Source organism: Lampetra fluviatilis, chromosome 15 (assembly GCF_964198595.1).
Source record: "Lampetra fluviatilis chromosome 15, kcLamFluv1.1, whole genome shotgun sequence".
In the NCBI taxonomy this organism is placed as follows: Eukaryota; Metazoa; Chordata; class Hyperoartia; order Petromyzontiformes; family Petromyzontidae; genus Lampetra; species Lampetra fluviatilis.
Genome location: NC_136289.1, coordinates 10,278,940 through 10,294,048, shown reverse-complemented (window position 1 = coordinate 10,294,048; position 15,109 = coordinate 10,278,940). Strand labels below are relative to the sequence as shown.

Here is a 15,109-nt window from a genome sequence, read left to right as displayed (position 1 = left end):
GCTTTGTACAAAAAGACATTGCCTTTATTTTTAAAACGCATTTATGTACAAAATAATATGCACGCCACTATTCTGCACTGTGCAACGCAAGTCGGTACACATTCACACAACTGATTAACAGATGTACATATTTATTACAACGTAGATCAGGGCTTACAGGTCATACTTTACCACGAGTAAAGTACTCGATGTATTCACGTGCAGTCTGTTCTCCTATAACGCCGCGTTTTCACAAAGCAAATTGGATATGACGTGATGAATGGATTAGGGAACGCATTTTTTTTAATGACGCAAATGTGAATTGGATATCACGCGATTGAGCGAACAGAACAACGTCGCACGAGTCGGAATAAGCCGTTGTACGGCTGCCTCGGCATAGCCTCATCCAAGGCGGGATACTTCTCGACAGAGGTCGCAAACGGGTTTTGATTCCTTACCCGGCTGCACCAGGGTCACAAACGGGTACCCGTACCCTACCCGATACCCGGCTACCCGTGCCCGGCCAGGTATCGGGTAGGGTACGGGTATCGGGTACCCGATTGCGACCTCTGGGATGAAGCCATGTTGCAGGCGCGGGTGGGTTGATTCTAGGAACTTAAATTGTGAGAAGAGACAAGACGTTGGGAAATGAGTGACAAACGGTTACTCACCAGTGACTCACGGCCTACCCGTACCCGGCCGCAGCAGGGTCGCAAACGGGTACGGGTAGCCGGGTATTGGGTAGGGTACGGGTATCGGGTACCCGGTTGCGACCTCTGCTTCTCGATCAGTGGTTCTTAACCTTCCGAAAGAACATCTCGCACCCCCAGGGCGTGCGTGCACTCCAGGTTAAGATTGAGGCACGTGCTATCCACGCGCCTCAATCTTTGTTCAGCCTGCACAATCCGCATCTCACGTGTTATCGCGGACTGTGCTTTAGCCCGTATTATTAGAACGTGATTTTTCTATAATGCGGTGTTCTACAGGAACGCAACTACCGCGTTATAGGAAAACAGACTGTATCTGAGAAGTCACATTATCATTGCACCACAAGACTTTGTCTTGTTTCACTGTGAATATCACAGCCATACTAAAAAAATAGACGACTGAAAATAAACAATTACAACTATGCGATTGGTTGGATCCCTTCCGACCTTTCTGGTTTACAACGAAAACAGCACAGCAAATGGTCACTACAAGAAATAACACTTTTTGAGAAATTCACACGCATGTGACAAGGCCATTTTATCAAGTAGGATCTTATGTTTGGCATGTAACGATTTTCCCTCCTCATCATGGTTTTACGCCAAATTTATTGGAGGGACGGTTCGCCGATGGCGCCCCTGTGGCTTGACCATTCGCAGTTGACAGGGAGATTCCTGTGTGCATAACTGTACTGCTTGCGGTGATGCTGCCGCGAAAAGAAATACGCGTCATCTTGTCTCCATCTCGTCTCCCAAGCAGCCCATGGCGGGTCCCCAGGTGATGTATTCCCAGCCTCCAGTGTGGCAGCGACGTGGCCACGTGATTTTTCTTCCCGTCATGTACAATACTGTACACTACTGTACACGGATGTGTACAGTATTGTACAATACATTAGTTTTTTTATTCTATACATTTACCGTACAAGCTGCATTTAGCGTTAGAAAATATTAATCGTCAACCTACTTTTCACATTTGCCTTCGAGTTTGCGGATTTACTGATTGCGGATATTTTCAAGAACGTAACCCCCGGGGGATGGGCAAGGGTTTGCTGTACGATTCGAGCGATTCGATGCGTGTATTGTGGGCGTAACAACCAATGGAAAGGAACTACTGGAAGTGATAGAAGAACTTGGTCTAGAAGTAGCGCTCCAGAAATAAAACCAGAGCAAGCAAAATGTTAGGTAAAATATAAGTTACATATAAGTTCAACAAACCATTAAAGATGATCTCTCTGTCAGGAGTGTACGAGCAGGTTTTGGGGCCTTTGCAAATATGAACTTACTAATGAAACGCAACGTACCAATGTGCCTCGATAAGAATATTTCTAATCAGTGTATACTATCCGCTATAACTTAAACATGGGCATGGAAAAACTAAATGGAACAGGAGCGGAAAAGTGTGCAAGAAACATGGCAAGGTGCATGCTTGGAATTACACTGAAAGGAAGAGGAACCCAGAGCAGAGAGCAGACGCAAGCCAGACACATCATATTGGTTAAGAGGCCTTCAGAACAGTAACACATCACTGAAAAGGATGACGGCATAGTGGTCGAGCCTAACGATTGAGTGGCAGCCAAAGGAGAGAGAACACGTCCAAGTGGACATCCACCGCCAAGATTGAGCGATTAAATAAGCTAATCGTGAATTGGGTGGATTGTTATACACTGCGGGATCGCGAGGGAAGGAAACGCTTTGGGGGAAGCCTTTATCCAGCAGTGGATAGTTCACGGCTACTGATGACTGTGACCATAATCATCATTTACAAATCGATACATCATTACACGCCTAATTGATATCGTGGAAGAGATCCGTGCTCGGACGGTCACACCTCCGTGCGTCCGAGGCCTCCGCGTGGCACCTCCGGCCTTCACACCTCCACGTCGCTCTCCCGGTCGTTGTCCTGGTCTCCGTCGTAAAACTCGTTGGCCGCATCGGGCCTGCTCGCCAAGAGACACATCGCGTGGCGTCACGGGTAGGCACTCGACGGCGTCACAGAGCAACGCCGTGAGCACAGAACACAAACACGTGACCAACTGGGGACGAATGGATGGACAGGAGCCTATGGGGCAATTGCATCGTAGGCTGGTCAGTCCATTAAATAGTCACCTGTCAATTATGCAGGGTAATCGGGGAGGCCCGGATAAAGCAAAAACAATACAACAAAAACATGTAAATTAGGCGATGCAAATCTATTGGTACGACGTATGTTTTTTGCGGTTGTGCCACATAGCTCTCCGATGCAATTTCAAGTTGTGCCTGAGCGTTGTTCGACATTAATACTGATGTTTCACTCCACGTGCTGGGAACTTTCTGGACACTGTGTGCCACATGTGGCCTATGGGCTGTACAAAATTAAGATATGGGCCGTTTTCAGCCCGCAAGTCATAAGATCCTTACCTCTGAGCTAAGCAATAAGCGTGTCCGTGTACGAGTAGGTGAGTCTATGGGCAGGCAAGTGTGTGTACGGGTAGGTGTGTGTTAGTGTAGCGGTTAGCACGCTGCGCTACAAACCTGGCAACCCGAGTTCGATTCCCGCTCATGGCCAACACCAGTGACGATTATCTGAACCGGTCATGGGCGTCTCCTAGGTCGACTCAGCCTCAAATGAGTACCTGGTGCGGTGCGTAAAAACATCGCAACGAGGGAGACAAAGGCGGCCGGGCGTGGTGCTGGCCACCCACCCCCTCGTGTGCCCTTCTGGCCTTCATAGGTGCTCGCTAAGAGCACTTGCGCCTACAGTCTGTCAAGGCTACACGGGGGATCTTTGTCTTTTAGTGTATGGGTAAGTGTGTATGGATATGGTTAATTTCGTGTGTGGATGCGTGTGTATACGCGCGTGAGTGCGTTCGTACTTGACTATGGCGTCGTCCGTGCCGGGGCGGGCGTCTGGGTTGGGCTCATCCTTGCGCTCGTAGCTGAGTAAGTCGGAAGGAACCTCGTGGATCTGAACGCTGGGTGCGTGGTTCAGCATCTTCAGGTTCTCAAAGATGCTTTGCCGGATTTGCTCCAAGTACTGCAGTGCAGTGCGGAAGGCAAGGTAAGTATTGGACAGTGTATCCGAAACAACGTGGGCAAATATACCAGGAATTGCATATAACGGAGAGACCACAAAAAAATGTAAATACAATTCAATATCGCACCTGTGAGGCTATTTATATACAAATATCCCTGTAGCCCGGCGTTCTTTAATGCAAGGGCCGCAGGCCACTCGCTGGCCCTGGTGACCTCAGCGCGGTCGCTGACGTGCAACCCCCGTCAATGCACAAATCGTGAAAACACCCCATCATGCTGTCAAACCCAATTGGTTTCAAATGTGTGGTGCCCCTCACGCTGATGTTTTATTGGCAAAAGTGGCCCCCCCCTCTGAAAATGAGTGGAGAACACTGCTGTAGCCCTTTGACCAAATCACACAAAATGTACCCGATCTCACCAGGTCTCAAACTCAAAGCAGGATTGAGCCTGGATTGTGTTTGGATGGGCGACAACCGTGCATAAAGCAGGGTGTTTAATGGCTGCTACAGGGCTCTGATGTTGGCAGCAGAGGGTAGAGCAGAAACATACATTACGGTACTGTAATTCTATGTGCCTGCAGCTATGCTCCCACTGTCAACAAACTGCAGTGAACAGTGTGGTGAAGTATGGTCTCAGGCAATCCCCACGACTGACATGGGGTGGGGGATGCCTTCATCTGGCGCTCGCTTGAAAATGGGCTGTGAATTAGTGTTAACATGAAGGTAACAGTACATTGTAGACACTGTAATATATCGTAATGTTATCGTATGTAATCTCGTAGATTATGCAGGTTCCATATAGTAGCATCATGTATGTCGAACTTCTTTCGCACCTTACGAAGACAACCTTGTCAAACGGAGGTGGGAAGGATAAGAAACTAAACACAAAAAATCAGTTCTAAAGAAATTAGTTTTCAATCTAGTTTAAACACATTCCTGCGGAGGGAGCTGGTAGGAACGTTGGGTTGCTCGGTCAATGGCCAGGGTCAACGGCGGCGTGGTGTATTCCCCAAATATGCCCAGCCCCTCCCCACCCAGTCCCACCCCTCCCACCCTCCCCACCCAGCCCCTCCCTCCCCACCCAGCCCCTCCCTGCACGACGGACACAATAATCCCCTGTGGGCTGGTGTAACCAGGAGGTTCCTACCAGTAAACGTGCATATGGCTCGTGGCTTTCTAATAAGTTGAAACTGCAGCTTTCCTACGTTCAAACTTGCGAAAGTGCATCATACCTGCTTGGAATTCTGGTTTTCAATGCGAGTGCTGATGTCTGGATGCAGACTGAAGTCGGGTGAAAAGTACTCCAGATACTCTGAAACAAAACGACATTGAGATTATCGTCAAGTGTGTAAGCACATCATCAAGAGTAACGAGTTCAAGGACAGGTCACCATGCCTCGCCATCCCTTCCTTCTTCTTCCAGATACTGCAGTTGTAAGGTCAATATCCGACCTTCAAGATCTGCTCTTACGGTGTGGATCTCCCACTTGCTTCGTCCACCCCTGGGTGTTCCATCCAAAGCCTACATCGGCAACCTGCCCCCCCTCTCTCCTACACGTCCCACTCATTGCAACGTCCGCCTCCTGATAACATCTGCAAAACTTCCGTTTCATTCCCAATTTGTATTTTACTTCCCCTATTTATTTTTCATATCACTAGCATTCTCCACATGCACCTGTAATCAAAGGCCAGACATTTTTTCTCGAGTTCTTTTGTTAAAAAATACAGATCTCGTACCCATACGGTATAACCGACATCACCACTGCATCTTACCAAAGTTGGCATATGTAAAGTTTACACGAGGATGCAACCTGAGTAATCACTCACCGTTGTATGGAAGTTCATCGCTTATGGGATCGTTCATCAGCAAAGAGGTTTCGTATGTCCTGCAACATCAACGCCAAGGCATTAGGTACCGCCACCCGTAATCACCGATAGGCTGACAACCGTTGTCATGATCAGGCGGAAAGCGCGACTCACCAGCACCGTGCCACGTTCCTCACGGTGTAGCCCCCTCCGCCGAGCACCAGCAGCGGAATATTGAACGACTTCACAAAGTCTACGCACTCGCTGAGACCGACATTAGACGCGCACATACACAACACCCGGTCTCAAGGCCCATCGCGAGAACATAACAAACTATAATTAAATTTCGTTTTAAAGCTTTCGTGACTGCAGGGATTCATCGTCTTGGTTCTTTCGGTAAAGTCACTTAGAAGGGAAATAACAAAATAATAAAACATAATAAAATAAAATTCTCACGACGTTTCGGCCACAACGCAAGCAGCCGTCCTCAGGTGAAGAACAGGGCTGTCATTCGGACGCTGTCTTTCCGACAGCCCTGTTCTTCACCTGAGGACGGCTGCTTGCGTTGTGGCCGAAACGTCGTGAGAATTTTATTTAATGTTTATATGTTTATTATTTTATTATTTCCCTTCTACGTGACTTTACCGAAAGAACCAAGAAGATGAAACTATATTTAACATCTGTAAGGAGCATCTCAGGCGCAGATCCCAATGCTTCGTAGAACTCCATACCACAATACACCAATGGAGTTTTTCTATCTGCTAGACGACTACTCTGGACAAACTGTCATGGGAATAATGGAATTAGCAGCCTACTTTCTGGACAATGGGATTTTGTGGGTTAAGTTTTTCCATGACGCCCTTCGTAGTTACGTGTGAACTCAACAAGACCAGCAAGCAAACCGCCATCAGCCGCCGCCAACACTTACCCATGTCCCTTGATGCTGAGGTTGAAACAGCCCAAGCGATCACAGCCCAGTGAGTCGGCGCCGCACTAATTACAGGATGCACACACACACACGCATCTCCAATTAGCACGGATCGCTAAATACAGTGCGAAAGAAGATCAACATACATGCACGCCAGGTAGGCGGGCGTATCACAATGGTGCAGAACCAAGTGGACAACTTGCGAACAAGTAGAGCCAAATCTCGATTTAAAGCTTTCGTGACTGCAGGGATTCATCTTCTTGGTTCTTTCGGTAAAGTCACGTAGAAGGGAAGTAATAACCAGGTCCGTCTGTCGCCTCGACGGACCTGGTTTTCACCTGAAGACGGCTGCTTGCGTTGTGGCCGAAACGTCGTGAGAATTATTTTATTGTGTTTTATTTTTATTCTTTTATTACTTCCCTTCTACGTGACTTTACCGAAAGAACCAAGAAGATAGAGCCAAATCGATAAGAAATGGGATGGCATGCGCACACACACGGTTTTGCTGGGCGATCGTACCTGCAGCACGATGCACGTGGGCTGGTAGAAGTCCATCACCTGCTTGATGATTGGCTGGAACAGCAGCCTGTAGCCTGCATACAACCAGCAATCAAAAAGTATACGTCAAAAACCAAGACCTTCTGTAGAGAATTTACATTTGGGGCATGTACTGTTATTTTCTTGGTTCTTTCGGTAAAGTCACGTAGAAGGCGAGGACGGCTGCTTGCGTTGTGGCCGAAACGTCGTGAGAATTATTTTATTATGTTTTGTTTTTATTATTTTATTGCTTCCCTTCTACGTGACTTTACCGAAAGAACCAAGAAGATGAATCCCTGCAGTCACGAAAGCTTTAAATCGAAATTCATGTACTGTTAGTGAGCACCTATTAAAAGTGACACTGCACTCAGGGGGCTCTGTGGTGTGGCAAGTGCCAAGACCGGCCACCTTTGGTCTCTCCCCACAATGCTTGCACACACCTTAGTATTGTATTGATTTAAAGACTGAGTCGACCTTGGGCAGGCCCATCACAGGTTCAGATACCAATCGCCTCTCATTTATCCATGGACTGGAATGAAACGTCACTCAGTCAGGACCGTCCCGAGTCCTGGGGATGACCGACTGATATTGTCACACGCTCCGTAGAATACTGCAGTTCTCCGTGATCAGAGGTTTAAGGAGAGTGAAGAGATATGGCAGCTACCCTCAACAAAACAAGATTGATGTAAAAAAATAAAATTGACGATCGGGCAGTCGCACTGCAACTCACACTGGTCGTCGATGCCGTCCCGCAGGGGGACGTTGACGGAGTAGTAGCGCCCGCTCTCCGCACCCACCTCGTACATGTCACCTGTGAGGTGCGGCACACGGCAGCACGTCAGCCGCGATGTCACGCCACAGGTCCTGCCCCACACTCAACACTGTCTAAACATTATAAAAAGTAGAAAAACTTTTTGTTATTTTAACAGGTAAGGATAGGTGTTAAGATTTTCAAATAGAAAATAGATACCTTTTGCAAGGAATCAAGTCTGTATTAACCACAAGTACTTGCTGTAAAAACATGCAAACAAACATGGTCTGATAGCATATGCATTGAAAATGTATCTATTTGGTGTTTTAATATCTTAACACCTATTTTATTAGGAATAGGGTTTTTCCCCATTTTACTGGCAACAAAACTGAAACCTTTTTTTTACAAGGAATCATGTCTGCATTAACCACAATACTTGTGGTCAGAATGCAAACAAAAAACACACTGCATTTTATTGCCAGAAAGGGTAAAACCTATTCTTATTTTTCATACTTTGAGCTATATAGCTGTTTTTTCAGACGTGACCTGGCCACAAATGATAGCCCAACGAAATGGCTTATCAAGCGGAAATTTATAGCAGCCAAATACACTAAACGCATGTTTCAGTTGGAGCGTTCATCGCTTGTTTCAGAGGTTGACGGTTCGAATCCAGCGGCCACCCCGATTAATACTGCGGGTTTATAATATCCATGATACACTCCCGCTGTCTGCTTCAGAGTGGACTTTGCTGCATAGCCCAACCTGCTGCCCATCACGTAGCCCTACATCAGCCTATAACACCTGTTTCTATTGATGGTGGTTGCCCATCCAACCACTATCCAGGCTCAAGCCTGCTCAGTGTTGGAGAACTGATGAGATCGATATACAGTTAAGGCAGTGTACACCAACAACAGACCAAGTGTATGTTATGGAAAATAATGCTTTCAAACATGACTAGGAGGCCAAGAGATATAGAAATATTTTGACAAATGTCAGTAGTTGTTCACGAATTGTTACACAGGAACTTGAAGCACATTCGATATAGACCGCAACTAATCACTTGATACATTATTTGGTGATTTGCGTTGGCAGTGTTGGACAAGCACAAAAAACTTGACACGTGCGTAAATAACACTGTGACCTTAAAAGCAAAAAATTATAACTGGCGACGTTTCGAGCAATGGCCCTTCTTCACAGCATATTAATACAGGCCAGAAAGACAGAGTGGATAGCAGAAGTTGAAGACTGTATACTTTACACGATGGGACCTGACGAGAATTACAACACGTTTAAAAGACGTTTAACAGCTAAAGAAATAAATAATTCCCGGGGGGGGGGGGGTGCCCCTCTCACCTGTTCCGGGGAAAAAGTAGTTCCCATATTTGTGGAAGGACACGGTCATGACGCGGTCGGTGAGGTAGAAGGCTTCCTGCACCCCGTCCCCGTGGTGGATGTCAATGTCGATGTAGAGCACACGCGGGTGGTACCTGCGCGCGCAGTGGCACCGACGATCGCTCTCTCACGCATGGCTAACGAGAGACACGGCCCACGACTGACCGAGTGCGTGGGGGCAGCGCTCTGTCCATCAGCGGAATGGCACGTACGTGTCAATGGATGAAGGCCTCTCCGCGCAATGGTCGGTCGTGAATGTGCTAACTTCACCATGCTGGTCAGCGTGGGTTCGGTGATGGCAGTGAGATTAGACATGGGAGCACATTTGGAGTTCGCACGTCTCTCTCCCCGTGGTCGTGTGGATTATTCTCCGTGTCCTACGGTTTCGCCCTACACATTTTGAATCAACATGCGTTGAGAGTATTTGACTGCTATACATTTTCACGTGGTAAGCCACTTCGTTGAGCTAACGTTTGTGGCCAGGTCGCTTCTGAAAAAATATCTATATAGCTCAGTGGGCCCTACCTGCTAAAATAAAAAAATAGTACATAGATATAGTACGACAATTTATATTGCAGCACTACCCTCTGCTGCCCAGAAAGTAACCCATGTGGGGACTGCGTGGATAAAAGGGCCGTAAATTATTATAATTATTTAATTACCTTTTCTTTGCAATCACCAGCAGCTGTTTAATATGCAGATAATAATGCCTAATTACCCAGGAAGGAGTGGAAGCAGTGGTTCTGAGGTTAGCACACTGCGCGATGAACCTGGTGGACCCAAGTTGGATGTCTGGCCACGGATATGAGCAATGGATAAGAATATCTGTACTGGTCTCGGGCCCCACTTCACCAACCTACACTGACCAGCATAATGAAGTAGAGTCAAACAATCCGTACAGCTAATATGGCGTAGGGCAGCCTTCATCGAGCAGTGGGGACAAAGGGCTGTAAATTATATAGGTGCCCAGTGAGAGTCGACATCTCTTTGTTCACCGAGGCTTGCGTTTAAATTAGTCGAGCAAAAACAGCAAATTATCATGCATACGCAAAATCAATGCAGGACGTAACATTTGAGAAATGAACAACTTACTGAAGAACATTAAATAATTACATTCTCAATAAAGATTAAATATTCATATCAACTTTAAAAATAAACACTAACTTGCATGCATGCAAATAAAAAAAACATTTGCATTCATAATTGCAAAATAGCAACTCTTAAGAATAATCACCAATTTATGTTGCTTTGCTTGGAACATCATTTTAGAATCGACCACTTTGGCCATGTTGCTCAAAACATTCACCCTTGGGCTGGCTGTTATATGAAGTATATTACAGCAAACAATTTATTCGTGGAAGTAAATTAATCCTGGAAATCAAGAGACACAACAAACTTACTTCAACAGCTCCAGGATGGCAATAACTATGTCATTGACATAGCAAAATCCCGATGCCTGAAAACAGAGTCAAGACAAGATTTGTTTAAATGACACAAACCAGCAGCGGCAAACACACAACACAGCAAGACTACCCCACATACCAGCATTTTTCCCTTCTGCGATCTAATTTCACGGGAGAAGCCGCCCGTTTTGTAAACCTTACTTTCACGTGAAAAAGCAAAGACAACTTTCTGATGAGCAGAACACGTTACCTCAAACTTCTTGGCGTGATGAAGCCCACCAGACCAATTGATTGCAATATCGCACATCTAATTGTGGGGGGGGGGGGGGTAAAGGGATATGACACACACACACAGGAAGCAAGTGTTTTAGCAGCAGAATGTACTGGGAGTGATGCTATCCACTCCCAACACCAAACCTGCCCCTGGAGTGTAAACCCAGATATTGAGCTGCTCAAAACTGTGCGGCGATATCCACCCGATGTGTTAGGATCCATTAATGAATGCGATCGTATGGGCACGAGCGGAAAGTGAGCTCACCTTGTTGTTGAGCTGCGTCGCTCCCTGCAGAGAGGCACCCGTGTACCTTGCGCAGAACTCGAAGAGACCGGGAAACACGGGGCTGTGGGAATGACAACGCCACACGGTCGGTGGAAAACCAGCCCGATGCCTACAGCAGATGATAGAACTGTTGCAACTCTCCTGCATGTAACTTTTTGTTGTAACCCTCAAATGTTTTGCAACATCGCAATTCGGTGAATTGTAATGATGTAGGGTCGCGGTTCAACTGCAGAATCAAGTCTTTTACCATTGTGTTGCATTGTATCCCCTCTACTGGCTGTAGGGGCGATCTGAACTAATTTTGCGCATGAGAATCAGAGAAAGAAATTAAACGCACGCTCTTGAGTGTCATGATTTTTTTCACAGTAGCATTTTCCCCCAATTACATGTCCACTCGGAGCTCTGCAACTAGCAATGCATCAACATATTTCCAAGAATGGCCTTGGAAGATGACATCGCAGAACTACTCAAGGGTACTACATCCACACCTGAGTGTATATGCCCTATGAAGAGCGTTCACTGCATGTCGACCAAGGTAAAAGGGTTTCAATCAAGAGTTGGAATTTAAATGTGAATTTTATGTTCATTGTATATGTGCTCCGTGAAACATTTGGTGACCAGAACGAGATCATCAACTTGCGACACTGAAAATCTCGCCGAATTATTGGTCTGTCCAGATTCAAACCCAGGACCTGAGTGGTGCCAGCTCTTCATTTATGTATCGATGCATTGTTTCACGTGACTGTAGGCATTGGAGAGTGCTACATTTACCACAATACGAATGAAATTATTATTTAACCATTTGATTATACACCTGAAACCAGACGACCGAGTGAACGTCTAGAAGGGATGGGAGTGAATCGTTACACCCCTACAAATATTAAATATAAAAAACGCAACGCCAAATTGCAAAATACATTGACTCATAAGGGATGGAGGTTCGAATCCTTATGCTAGAAGTTGTGATTTTGCACCCAAAAGTAGAGGGAGGAGGAGGAGTAGTAAAAAAATCCCACCAGTCGTCCCCGACGTTGAAAGTGTTGAGGCTCTTGGTGAAGCCTTGGATGTTGTGGGGCGTGACGCGCTGCAGGAAGTCAATGTACTCCTCCGAGTGGAAGCGACACATGTCGTGCTGCGACGCGCGGTACGGCTTGTAGACCTGCGGAACGCGGGGCGCAGGCACCGTCACCGACAATGCAAGCCGTGCGCCTTGCACACCAAGCCTACGTGTACAGCAGCAGCAGCAGCAACCAGTTATTCATCCATTGCTGGTCGAAGGCCTCCCCCCGTAGTGCGAGGTTCATTAGGCCAAGCTTCTCCGAGCTGGTCAGTGCGCCGATTGGTGTTGGAAGCGTTCAGACAAACTGGAGTTTTCATCCACGCTGCAATTGACTTTTGTATTGTGTGTGTGTGTGTGAAGCCATTAAATGTTTAGATTAAAAAGCCATATTTTCGAAAACCAAATTTAACCACCTCCAAAAACACAAGAAGGGATTTGACATTTTGACCGTGAGGTTGCCCAAACGGTGAAGAACAACCCTGGTGATAGTGCACAGCCACTGACCATCATCTTTTTGTGAAGGCCATAGTGCAGCACGAGACTGTGGGTGAGCGCCAGGCGATGTGGCTTCATCGGGTGGCCAGGCCCTGGGCACACGGGGAAACAAAGAGGCATGGACTTCATACAGTGGATAGTACAGGGACGAAATGCTGCAAACTTGTTGGACACATGTACCCAAACTATTCTCCCCAAGGACTCAAGAGATCAAAACAAAGCCCACCACCCCCCTCAAGAGCTTATATAGTTCCACCGAGCACCCCAGGTGTTTATAGGGCCAATGTTTACCCCCCACATGGACTCATTTCACAAAACTAAGCCCTCAAACGACTCATAAAACCAAAGCCCTTCCATGGGCTCAAAGAACCAAATTGTGACGCAAGACGGGCTCAAATCCAAACTATGCCCCCCAAGGATAACAACCAAAGCCCGCCCCGAAGATTCATATAGCAAAAACCTTGTCCCACTCCCCAAAATCCCAAATAACGAACGAAATCCCACCACGTTGTCATACAAACTAAGCCCCAAGGACCAACAGAACCAAACTTAGGCCCCCCACAATGACTCATTCCCCCCACAAAGGCTCACAGAGCGCCCCCTAATCTCCCAAAAAAGCCTCAAAGAGCCACAGACCCTCACACGACAAAGAACATCCACTGCACTGCAACACATTGCGCCCAATGTAACCCAGCGCTTGGTGTATAGCATCGAGGTACCTTGCCATTAAACCCAGGCTCGCCCGGATGTGGCTGTCCAGCGAGTGTGAGACTAATTGCCATCTGTTTCCATCTGTACGTTGACACCCGTGTGTGTGTGTTGCTACCCCCCTTACCTCCCACACCTTCGCTCAAGTTTTTCTCCGGGTGTTCCGATTTCCTCCCGACGCGGGACAATGAACTTCCATCAATTAAATGGCGCAAAAAAACATCTTCATCAGAATATTTATTTAGAAATCCGATGAGCTATAAAGATCTTCCCCGCTCTCCCCCATACGACAGATGTCCGTAAAAAGAATAAACCCGCTGTGGCAGCCCCCCCCCCTTGCTGACAAAGACTCAGTGCGACTCTTGCGCGAGACAAATAGAATAAATAAAGTAAATTATGTTACCGTCGACTAAATTAAAAAAACCGCGTAACGCGGCCGATTGAAGCCTAAGGATCGCAAAACCCACCAGCCATTTGAGCCGTGAACGCAGGACAACAACAACAACAAACGCCACAACACAGGGACCGTGCAACAGCTTTCTGACGGTTCCTGGACGACGACGGATCGTCCAGGCTTTCGCTCGTCGCTTCCTTCCTCGCGTCCGCCCTGCCTCCCTCACCGTAGTGGAAGTTGCCCACGTCCGCGTCGTAAAAGTACGAGACCCGTGCCGCCATTGCAGCACCGCTGAGGCGGCTTCCACATTTCCCAGGGCGGGGCGGGGCGGGGCGGGGGTGGTGGGCGGGGCGTCCTCCGATGCGCGACACCGATTGGCTCCCTTCTCACCTCATCAACATAATGTATTTGTCATTAACATAATTTATCCAACATCAACATAATTGATTTCTTGGTTCTTTCGGTAAAGTCACGTAGATGGGAAATAATAAAATAATAAAAATAAAACATAATAAAATAATTTATCTGGCATCAACATAATTTATCTATCATCAACATAATTTATCCAACATCAACATAATTGATCTCTCCTTGGTTCTTTCGGTAAAGTCACGTAGAAGGGAAATAATAAAATAATAAAAATAAAACATAATAGAATAATTTATCTGGAATCAACATAATTTATCCATCAACAACATAATTTATCCATCATCAACATAATGTGTCCATCATCAACATTATTTAGATATAATCAACATAATTTATCCATCAGCGACATAAATTTGAAACATTAACATAATTTACCGTATGTTTATGTTTTGGGGCCGTATATGGAGAGATGGGGCGTAGCTTTGCCCTCGAGAAGGAATACTGGAACGGGGGTCGACGGCACAGCAGTTCATAATAGAGGTTTTATGGGGTGAGATCGCGTAAATATATAAATGTGTCGTCAAAACCCGCCACCACCCGACACAGCCAACTAGTGAGGGTTGTCACGTAAACAGAACGTGGTCAATTCGTCACTAGTACAGCACTAGTGTGTAGTGTATAGTGTAGTGTATAGTGTAGTGTATAGTGTAGTGTATAGTGTAGTGTATAGTGTGTAGTGTATAGTGTAGTATACTAGTACAGCACACAGGGGTGTAGTGTATAGTGTAGTGTATAGTGTAGTGTATAGTGTAGTGTACTAGTACAGCACACCGGTGTGTTGGAGAGCCAAGCCACAACATTTACAATCGGAGTACGACGTTTCGCCAGTAATTACAACCAGCTTCATCAGGCGACAGCCAGATTTGTGGAGAAGTCTGTTTAGTTCCTTAATGTAGAGGCGATTCTGACAACCCTTACTAGATGGCTGTGTCGGGTGGTGGCGGGTTTAACGAC

At 46.6% G+C, this 15,109-nt stretch overlaps 1 protein-coding gene across 1 annotated transcript; it reads right to left on the bottom strand.

The window, feature by feature from the left end:
* Positions 1-12: 12 nt before the first annotated feature.
* HDAC3 (histone deacetylase 3) lies at positions 13-14,034 on the bottom strand. The gene is made up of 15 exons (XM_078863188.1): positions 13,953-14,034; positions 12,634-12,716; positions 12,086-12,228; positions 11,049-11,130; positions 10,761-10,817; positions 10,508-10,563; positions 9,069-9,202; positions 7,695-7,775; positions 6,947-7,020; positions 6,428-6,492; positions 5,674-5,763; positions 5,521-5,579; positions 4,927-5,006; positions 3,536-3,696; positions 13-2,620 (listed from the first exon to the last, which is right to left on the bottom strand). The coding sequence occupies exons 1-15, from the start codon at positions 14,005-14,007 to the stop codon at positions 2,551-2,553; spliced, it is 1,290 nt and encodes a 429-aa protein (XP_078719314.1). The 5' UTR covers positions 14,008-14,034; the 3' UTR covers positions 13-2,550.
* Between the last annotated feature and the right edge of the window lie 1,075 nt (positions 14,035-15,109).